The 11112-nt window shown below is 40.5% G+C and overlaps 1 protein-coding gene across 1 annotated transcript in view; it reads left to right on the top strand.

Moving 5' to 3' along the window:
- The window catches only part of ZNF407 (zinc finger protein 407), a 308384-nt gene that overhangs the window by 102326 nt on the left and 194946 nt on the right, over nucleotides 1-11112 (top strand). The window contains exon 3 of the mRNA XM_086468980.1: nucleotides 6045-6119. Coding sequence (XP_086325106.1) covers nucleotides 6045-6119 — 75 coding nt within the window. The remainder of the gene's footprint in view (nucleotides 1-6044; nucleotides 6120-11112) is intronic.

The raw sequence follows: 11112 nt of genomic DNA on the forward strand, positions 1-11112 counted from the left end.
TCAAGAGAAAAAGTTGTTGTTTTCCAGTCTGCCAAGGTGCTCACATTGAAGATGAGGAGGAAGGAGCTACACGTGCCAAATGTATGCGTTTAACTTTCCGGTTTAATGACGAGTGTTGGCGAAGGTGGACCATGAAATAGCCACGTCCTCCTTTGACACACGGGGTCAGCAGGGAGGATAAGGCAGCGCGCCGCAGCACGCTCTGTGTTGCAGACTGGGTGATTACACATGACTTGTTAACCTTCTGAAATGTTACTGATATTTTTTAATTTATTTTAACTTAAGAACAACAACCGTAACCGTTACCTGGAAGTAATAAGCCCCGCTTCGTTTGCCTGCTAAATGAGTCAGCAGAAACCCCAGCTTTCCTACGCAGGGTTCTAGGACTTGACATCCTGTCACGGAGGGCATGGAGTTTTTCAGATATTTGGATGTTTTCCACACTAGACTTCGCCCTGCCAGATATTTACTTGAACCTGACATCTTGTCACAAAGGGCATGAAGCCTTTCAGGCTACTGGATATCTTCCACACCAGACTCTGCCCTGCCAGATACTTTCTTTTAAATTGAGTCCCTTGCGCGCAGTCATGCAAGAGAGTTATCGGTGCCCCGGTCCGGACCCTTCAGAATCAGCAAACATCCACGAATGATGGACTTGAAGAAATTCCCAGGAATTTAGACTTTTGATGCAGGGGAAAAAAAAAAAAAAAAAAAAAAAAAAAGAGTACTTGTTCATAGAAAACCGTCGCTTTCTGGGCGGTTCTGCGTTTTCCTCTACGCTCTTGCTCCTGAAGCTGACCTGCTGAATGCAAAACCCTGACAGAGAGAGGAGATTTGGGTGGCAACTTTTTGTATAATTTTGAGAATTTGAAAGCTTGAAGGTTTCTAAGTTTTTATAGACTGTTTATGTACTACTTGACTAAGTGCCGATTTGACTATAGGAAGTTGTGCTTTTATGTGTAGAACACGTACGTGCAAAAATCAGTAACGACGTGTACAAGTTTTAGTGAGCGTTCTGAAATACGTGTGGGTCGTGATATTCCTTGAGGAACTGCACGATTTCTTTCTCTTACTGATTGATACCCCTGTTGGCATGCCTCCACGTGAGCCACTCCTTCAGCTGCAAACGATGAGGGTTTGCAGGGCGTTTCAAGACCCAGTGAAGAACAAGAGCACTAATGGTTCAGCTAAGAACCACCACTGAGTCCATGTTATTTACTTGCCCGAACATACTGTCCCCCTTCTTGGCATGAGCCATGCAGGTTGCCTTGGTTTTCTGGTTTCTCGCCACAGGTGAAGATACAAGGAGAGAAATTCAAACACAGGTCATGGAAAATAAAAACTGATGCAGACAGGATAATATATTATTTCCTTATATTCTCTGATGGCGTATAAAAGTTTAAGAGATCCTTTTTCTTACTATTCCTTGAAGCTGTCAGATCTCCCAGGTGATTTATCCAAAATGATAAACCATTCTATCCTTTGAGTGCCTGAAACCTACGATAAAACCAAGTACTAAATACTAATAATTTAAAAATCATAGCATTCTATTCTGCTTTTTTTGGTTTTGTCTGTGGCGGCTGTTTTTGGTTTTGCTTGGTTTTGTGAGTTGTTTTTGGTTTTTTTATTTGTTTATTTGTTTTTTAAAACGCTTTCAAGGAGCTTTTTAAAACATCCTGTGTACTCGGGGCCTGCACGTGTCATGTCGTACCTTACCTGTGTTCTCAGAGTTAAATTCACGTATAAAGGGCTTCTGGACAGTTTAAAGAAGATGTAAAGGATATTGAGAATATGAATAAAGGGTAGATATTCATTGTTATTCTCCTGGACTGTTCTGCCGTCATTGAACGTTGTTGTCTGTAAGATAAATTCTCCAAGAGCGGTTGCAAAGAGCAATGTATCCACTGAGAAGTGATTTAAAACTGCTCTTCAACTGCTGGATACCTTGTTTGTAGAGTCCCACAAGAATAAATTCTCGTGCTGGTCCTCCTCGGCAGTTATGTGCCGTTACAAGATGACTGGTCTGTTGACGTGGCTTAAGTGACTTTCTGGTAGGGGTGAGATGTAGCTCCTTCCTTGGAACTAGGCCAAGGCTGAGCACTTGGTAAACACTCAGGAAATAACAGATTTCATGACTTTATGGTCCAGAATGCTAGTTTTGGTTTGTGTACCTGTTTTTTAACTTGTTTTTTTGACAACACAGCTATGTACATCTTAAAAAGAGCTATTTTAGCTTCAAAACATAATAAAACTCAGAATCTTTTGCCCTCTCAAAACAAGATACTTCACAGAGCACAATTCTTTCCCTGCAGAGAAAATGAGGGAACAGGCAACCCATGACAGATTATTCATATTCCTTGGGCACTCTGAGGATAAACATTGTACATGCTGAAGAACTTGTATTGCACTGGAATAAAAAGTGGAAGTAAAGATTGTCCAATGTGTGTGTTTATTCCCAGAATTAGAAGTCCCTTTGTTTCTTTTGTACATGAAAATGTGCTTTTATAACTGAAGACAAGTCTGTAGAGGCTCCTAAATCAGTTTCAGACATTCTCAGAGTGAGTCCAAGTACTGTTTGAAGATTGCCATGGAATACGAGTGGACACGTTCCTACAAAGCCACAACTCTTCTAAACTGAAACCAGAGTATTCTGCAAACTTATTTTGGGAAAGGTGCTCGTATATTTATGATTGAAAGTTATTTTTATTTATAGTTTGTGTGCAAAAAATTGTCCGTAGGGAGCGTGGATGCTATTCTAAAGCTCCGTGTCATTTTTCAACTTGTCTGTAATTTATCCTGAAGTCAATACAGAATGTGTAAGACAGAGGATGTTGCTAGTTTGGAGCCAGAGTAGTTGAAAATCACTGAAAAAAATTAGATGAACTGAATGCCACTGCAAGCAAATGAAATCCTACCGACTCACCTCGTTCCACTGCCGGAGGAGGCTTCTAGGATCAGTCTTCCCAACAAGTGGAGGGAACTCCCATTGGAGTTGGATGTGTAAGCTCGATGTTTCTTCCCTTCGAGACCTGATCCTCAGGAGAGCAGCTGGGCTGTAACATCTTGTCTTCCTCTGGGTGGGGATGAGCGTGTCCAGATCAGAGCTTGTAAAAGTGGATCCAGGCCTCTAGTCTGGCGTGGTTTGCGTGTGTTGGAGAGGATGGCGATTTCAGGTTTTTCCTGCTCCCTTTTGATGTGTTTCTGAAACCAGTTAATTTCCAGCGTTTGAACATTTCCACCGGAATTAAAAAAGAAGAAATGAGAAATTCGCCAAAGCCCAAATCGGTGCTTTACTGCAGCTGGTGGAAAGATTCCCTTGGATTTGAAGATTTATTAGAGCAACATGTCTTGAAAGCATTCACTCCTCGAGTCCTTACTGGTTCCAGCCAGACTCCCCTTGAGATTCATTTGAAAAGACCAAGACTGTTCGGTTCTGGCAGTATCTTGGAATCACTGATTTACCTCAGCAGAGGTAAATAGCATAGATAAAACCAGTATTTTTTGACTACTAAAACAGTAATTGCTTAAAAACCCAGAGTTACTGAATTTACTGAAAATGCTTTTTGTTTTGTAAAGCCAGCAAACGCCGCTACCACCTCTGGCTTAAAATCACCTGCAGTATTTAGTGAACTGAAACAAATCGTTCCCACGCTTGTCTTTTCTTTTTCTTTTTTTTTTTTTTTTAAGTTTTTCCTCAAACTCAGCATCCAAACCAAGATGTTCAGACTTTGCCTCAAGTCTAAGGCAAAAAAAACCCCTTTTGTTTCATTAAGGGCTGCCTGTGTTTGGTAATTTATTATTTTTTTTTTAATCTTGTACTCAATTTCTTATGAAAATACAACTTTGCTTTCATTTTTAAGGCCTGATTCTGTAAGGTGGGGAGCTGTTCCTGAGCTGTGCTGAGCGCTCCCGGCTTGCACGGAGGCATTCTGCAATCCTCGAGTCTTAAGTCTTCAAGCCTTGAAAGCTTAAGCTATGAGTAGGTGCTGAGACCCTGACTGAGTCAGTCCTCGCTTTTTGTGGTGGGTAACAGCAGCCAAATGGTTACTCGGCACCTCGATACACCAGAAGGGAGGCAGCTAAAGTGAGATTAATTGCTTTACGTTATTAACGAGGCCTTTGTCTTTGATTTTGCAGCGAGGTACGTCTGTCTGTACCCCCTGCAGTTGTGCGGTGTCAGAAACGTTTGGCTTTTGTTTGGAAGCTTCCAGCACATAGGCTCAGAATAAAAAAAAACAAACCCCAAACCCCACAAACTTCCGCAGAAATACCGTGTAGCCGGTTGGGGTCTTTATATCCCATGTGAATAGCAAAGCGTGCCGTTACCAGCTTGATTGCACGTTGCCCTTTCGCAGCGATATCTTTGGATTTGTTTTTCTTTTAGAAGAGGGGCAGAGTGGAGGTTTGTAGCGGGGAATACAAGTATTACTAAATAAAAATCTGTTTGGTAGCTTTCACGCGGCTGCGTGGAAACAGTATTGCTGCTGAAAAGCAAGGGCAGTCCGTTTTGAATGCCTTGTGCTGTTATTAGAACACGTCTTTCTTTATTTTGTTGCGTTTGTTTTCCCTCTGTACAGTAATTCTGATGCCGCTTGCATAGTAATGATGGTAACGGTGTGATAGGTTATTCACAGTTGTAGTGATTGCGATGCCGTACTTATAAATTGTGTAGGGAAAAGTATTTGTTGGTGTTTTTTTTAATGACTTTGTGTAAGAGATAAGGAAGTTGCTATCATTTAAATAAGACAGAGTTATGTTCTTGCACCTTAAGGGATGCACGAGAGAGAGTCTCTGTAGGAACGTGAAAGTGCCCAAAGTAGATCAGACATGGAGAAGCTCCGTTAACATATTGGCAAAGGAAAAGTACTGTCTCTTGGCTTTTGTGGCTCTCATACCCCATAGTGCTAGTGTTTTACAGTCCTTCCATTGTCCGTTGCTGCAAACACGTCCAGACGAATTCAGCGTTTAATGTTAAAAATCTTATAACATGCCAGTTTGATTTGTAGCCCTTCATATCATGGAATGCTAATTAAAATCATATTTTTGCATATGTCATGCCTTTCATGTACATATGCAAATAGAGTCTATTGCCTTTCAGCTATTAGTAATTAACTTTATGAAGGACAGCTGTAATACATAATTAACAAAAATGTTTGCAAGCCCTTTTCACACTGAAAGTTGCAGCAGTAAAATTTTTGCTTATCGAGAGAAGCATTTTAGTTCGAAGCTTCAGTCTGATATCTAAATTGTTTGAAGCGGTCACATGACGTAATTAAATTGATGTTATGGTCTTATCAGCAGAAGAATGGTACTTGATAGGCTCCTATCTGTTTCATTACGTGTGTCAACAAAATTAAAGTAAATTAGCTGCGTTTTGTTTGGTAGAGAAGCGGCATATATGTGGCTGCTGCTGTCGATGCTTTGAACAATGTTCCTGCTTGAAGTGTATTTGCGAACATGAGCTTCACCTTTTGCTTCCTTTTTTTCATAAGGCTATTAATTTGCTGTCGTGTATACCTCTTTAAATGATTAATACAATGAAGTTTGACCAGCCATAAGCAGTCATTAAAGCATCTGATCTTGCTCTGTTTTTGTATTACTCATTAAAAACAATGGAACTCCTTGTACGAGGAAGGGTTGCAGGTTGGGCCCGTTAGGCTTCCATAAATTCAAAGGTGTAACTAAAACTGTATTAGTTTATAACGTGAGAAAATGTTAGTTAGGTAAAAGAGACTATAGCGTAAGTATATTGTATAAGGTGTTCTAATTTGCAAAGGGAAGCAGAAACAGGTTTTCCATTCTCTGACCAGCAATGTCTGGTTGTGATTACTTCCTTGCAAGAAAAAGAGCCAAGTGACTGCAGTCTGAAGAAAACCTCTCGTTACAGAATGGACTCCCAGATTTAGATCGTAGCCTAGTAAAATAAAAAAAGCCCACCTGTAATAAAATATGCTCAAGTGCATGCTGAAAATAGAAAAATACTCTATTAAAAAAACCATAAATTAATTAAAACAATCTTCCTGGGTTTTCTGTTTGTTCGGTAGGGTGGCGTTTGTGATGAAGAAGCATTTGAACACTCATTTACTGGGCAAGCACGGAGTCGGCACACCCAAAGAAAGGTAAACGACTTTAAAATTCTTTCTCATTTTACTTTCTAGAACGTGTGGAGACCTTAGTGGGAGTGTTTCGCTCACCCAAGAGGGCGTCACCTGGGCTTTTAGCTCAGCCCCGGCCACAGGGGGAGCCCTGCCAGCGTGGTGCTTCTGACCCGTGGGCGGCAATAGAAAAATGGCTGTGGAAAGCAGTTCTGTGTGAAAGGTGTGGGATTTGCCCCTTTTGGGGCGGTTTTTTGGCAGGTGATGGTATTTGCTCAAAATTTCCACCTGTTCCTCCAAGTACAAGATAAAATATTTTTGTCTTTTTTTTTTTTTTTTTTTCCCCTTGCCGGCCTCGATGCTCATAGCTTTATCTGAGACTTATGTTGATCACTGAGGTCAAAGCCACAGAGGAATTAAAAGGAAAGTTTTCTCAGTGTTCTTGGTCAGGAACAGAGATCTGGTCTTCTGACTATTTTTAAAATGACTTAATTAATTTTTTCAATCTGCGTACCGTTACTTATGTTCAAACAGTTTTTGCAAGCAGGTTATTTTTTCTTTTGTTTAAAACGTAACTGTGGTTTACAAACCAAATGATGCTGTTTGTAGATAACCAGATTTCTGCCTCAGATTTATTAGGCACGTTGTGGCATAGCTCTTGCTGTTTCATGGAATTTTTGGGGCAACTAGAAACTTGATGGGTTTTGGATAGCCAAAAGATCACATATTCTCTTTCAGTTTGGGTCGATGGAGGTATCCTACCTGTGTGGCTCATTGCTAGAGACTTGATAGTGTTTCAAGTATTACTGCCTTGTAAGTCATTCTTCCACTGCGGAATTTCATAAACAAAGAGTATTTTCTGCTTTTGATATGAAAGAAGGGGAAGATAAATGGTGGCTAGGAGTTGTAGGTGACCACTGCAAAGCTCTTTTTTGGGTTGTGTTCGTTTCTTGTCAGAGACACTGGAAATGGTGGTTGATCAGACCCTTTCCTCACAAGTTTGTCGCACCCTTTCCTCACAAGTTCATCACGCTTAAGTCGGAGCGACCTAAGAGTAGAGTTTTAAATTAACACCCCATATACACCTTATGTTTGCCTAAGCACCTCTTTAAGTGGTGCTTATATTTTTAATGAGATTTCCTCTACCAAGTGCTTAACCAGAATTTCCCTAACGCATGGTTATTTAAAGAGTTTTGAGTTCTTCTGTTCCATCCAAAATACAGAATGATGCATCGAAACGACAATTACGGTGGCATCAAAGCCGATATCCTATTAAAGTTTATGCTGGTTATCTTTTGTCGTAGCGCCACAATTATGAAAAATGGTTTGCTCTGGTGGCTTATTGTGGAACTGGAAGCATTCAATACCAATATGTTCTTTTACAAGGGGGTGCTTACTGTGTAATCATCCTCAGCACAACACAGAGATAACTCGCGTTACCCTAGTGAATATGTGCGCAATAAAGGATGCATACAATGGATTTCCAAATATAGTAGCTTAGCCTGAGAGGCATATTTTTAGCGATCATCATCTTGAAATGAATTCCTAAACAAGCAGGATGCTATAATCTAAATCGGTTGTTGCCGCCTTTTGTTTGCCGCTTTCTTCCGAAAGCCTTCGGGCTGTTTCCGTTTTTTCCCCGTTTCTTCCCATCCCTCGCCTGCCGCTGGGGCTGTTGCAGCTTTACCCCCAGGCTGGTGTGAACAAGTGGTACTTGGGTGACTTCATACTCTTTTTTTGGGACATTTCCTCATCCATCTTTTCAATATTTCTTCCCTACAACACTTCTTCAGCTTTATGGAGAGCAGCGGCAAAGAGCAGTGGCAGAGCGACAAGAACAATGTGATTTTCGAGTGGCGGTCCCTCGCTGGGGATGGTGGATGTTTAAGCCACGTGGTCTAGTGCAGTAAATACCAAACCACCGTCGCTTTCCTTTCCACCTTTCCCTTCCTATTACGAGAGAGTTTGAGGCCTTTTAATGGCTTTGGGAACCAAAGAAATCCTTCTTCAGCATGTTAAACCATCACTTTGGGTATAAACATATTATAAATTAAGTTACATAGTGTTCTTACCTATTTAAAACATTAATGCCCTGATTGTAATTTTGCAAGCTTGCTATTTTTTAATTTCTCTAGGACAATATAATCAACTTATTCTTTATATTTTGAATTTGATTCTCCCCTCAGATGCATTGCATATTATAGCAAATACTAATAGAAGCTAGCTAAATAGGCTGTGACAATTAAATTAATAATGCATTTTATTTGCAAGTGTTTAGTCTTCATGGTTTGACTGATATATGCAAAGATGGTAATTTATTAAAAGTAAATTCATGTAATTGTACTACAGAATTTGATGGACCAAAAAAAGTTGTCAGCATGACTATCATCAAAAACAGAAAACTGAAATAAGTTCAAAAGGGTGCTTGAAAAAAAACCCAGCAGTAACCCAAACACCCTGCGAAACTGGTGCCCTCTTAACAAACTTCTCAGAAAGGAATTTCTAGGGACAAACATTGCGACCGTTCTGAGAGAGAAAAAACCCCCAGATTTACAGTGTAGTAAGCAGCGCTGAGCCCGTGCGCCTTGCTCTCCCTGGCTTTCTGCAACCTGTAACCGTCGCTTTTTGTGTGCGCAGCGGGCGGTGTTGGGAGGCTGGGAAGGGTTTGCATGGGCGGGTGTAGAATACGAGTGTAATTCGTAGTGAGATTGCTGCTGAAACATCTCCTGATTTTTTATTTTTTATTTTTTTTTAAGACAAAACTGATTTACGGGGGGAATAGTGTGCAGTTGAAAGTCAGAGAAGTTTTTAAAAAAAAAAACCCAAACCCTCGTAGTAAAATGTCCGCACGCTTCCGCCACAAACCACCCCACTGCCTAGTCCATTATGATCATTACCATTTAACAGCTAACGCAAAAGTGGAATGTTTTAACGCAGAAATTCCTCTAAGGTATTTTTTCCTGTTATTGGAACTGTGATACTGATTTATTGTCAACTCGAATGTGTCTCAAAACTGGCATGTTATCTGCTCGGTCCAAGGCCAGTGCGTATTTGGTACTTCAGTGTCAGTAATCTTCATGGGACCTATAACTATATCTTATTGGCAGGATAAATCTTTGGCTACACCTTTATTGTGTCTAGGAGACAACGTGGTTGAGGACAAGGTGAATGCATCAGTAGTGTTAATGGGGCCAAGTTCTAATTTCTGGGACGCTGTTCTGTTACTTGGGCGTGAATTGTGGCAAAACGCAGAAGCAGCAGAGGTGTTTCGCGGCTGAGGGTGAGGTATACATACGCACACGTAAAAATGCAAGCAAGAAAATGAAAATAAAATCGCTAAGTCATCAGAGAAGACTGAATTTTGCCACTGTTAAGCACAACTCTGGATTTAGAAATCTTTCATATGAAAAATACATTTAACTAGAGGTTTTTTTTTCAGGAGACCATTAGTACTGTACTCTGTGCATTTTATAGTAGATAAGACTTTGTTAACTAGGATTCGATTCAATACATCTGTTCAAACTATTTATTGATATAAGTTTACCCCAGAAAGGCCTTTACTGACAGTTGTTTAATTACCTCCTCTTCCTTATGAATTCTAAATGCTGAGTTGACTCTGAAATAACTTTTTGCATCAGAGTAATCCCATTGAGTCAAATGCAATCATTCACTTATGTAAAGTCACTTGGAGCACAAACACTTGCTGAACTGGGATCTGGGCTGCAAACCCTTTTCTGTAAAGGTCATTAGTAATGGGTTTGGGTTTTGTAAGGTGGTTCTGGCATTTTTTTCCTGTGCTTTACAAGTGGGATCAATGGTACGGCGCTAGTAACATCATGAGAAGATCATATGATTTTTGAAATGATCTTAATTGACTGGAAAAGCTGTGTAACGATTGCAACTCGAGAGCAACAGCTACAAGTAACACCTATTACTGTGTAGTAGCAGCCTAAGTAGATTTGAGATGCTTTTTCAAATAATGTTGGAAGATAGTGTACTTCTACGTTTGGTGTATTTTTCACACAGCTGCTTTGAAGTGAAAAGAGGAATTTCCTTGATGCCTCTTGTTTAATGTCCTTGCATAAGCCAGTGTGGAATATCGAATGCTGCTAACGTGTGGTATAAATATTGTAAAATATGCAAGACCACATGGCTGGTCACTGGGAGGCATTGTCGAGGTCTAAAAGAAACGTAGCCAGGAAAAATGAATGGGGGTTTGATGTTCTGTATACTCTCTAGAAAACTTTTTTTTTTTTTAAATAAATCACCATGTCCTGATATTTCCATTTCGTATGTAACGCTAGAAGTGAATGAAGTCCTTTGGTCCAGCCCTGTTCTGTTTCATTGAACCGTTAATCCTTCTTTTGAAGGATTCATTTCTCTCTGAGTAGAGAAATTTCTCATAGTAAGTCTTTGATATACCCGTTCTGTGTGATATCATCCTGTACCTACGAAGTAAAAAGCTCCAGTTAATGTTACCACAGATTTTGGGAAAACAAGTGGCAAAAGTCGGAGAGTGACGTGTCGTACGCTCATATACGTACGCAACCGTCTTGTAGTGACTTACTCGTGTTCCGAAAGAAGGGGTTCTGTAAGCAGCTCTCACAGAAGGGTTTCCAGTTAGAGGTGCTGGTAGTACCTGCACAGGCACAGCGGAGAGGCTACCTGTGACCACTGGAGGGTCATGTGCTGGCACTGGCCACCAAGCCTTGTCATCACCTTTTACTGCTTCTTGCAAATAATTTTGAGCTTTTCGACTGAAACCTACCATTGCTTGTTTAATGGGGTGGGAATGAGAAACTTACTTAATTGATTGTTTCCTGCATTTGGTTTAAAAAAAGGATCTTGGAGAGTTACAGAATTACTCTTTGGAAAAGCCCTGAGGAGGGAAACGTAGCTTTTCCTTGGAGTATTTACTAGTTGGAATCTTGTGACGAGAGGAGGGGAGCAGAAAGGACTCAGTGTTTTAGCGTTGGTTAGGAGCTAAAGTTTCACCCAAGATCTATGTTAAGCTTTC

This window comes from Leptosomus discolor, chromosome 8, assembly GCF_034619465.1.
Source record: "Leptosomus discolor isolate bLepDis1 chromosome 8, bLepDis1.hap2, whole genome shotgun sequence".
Lineage (NCBI taxonomy): Eukaryota > Metazoa > Chordata > Aves > Leptosomiformes > Leptosomidae > Leptosomus > Leptosomus discolor.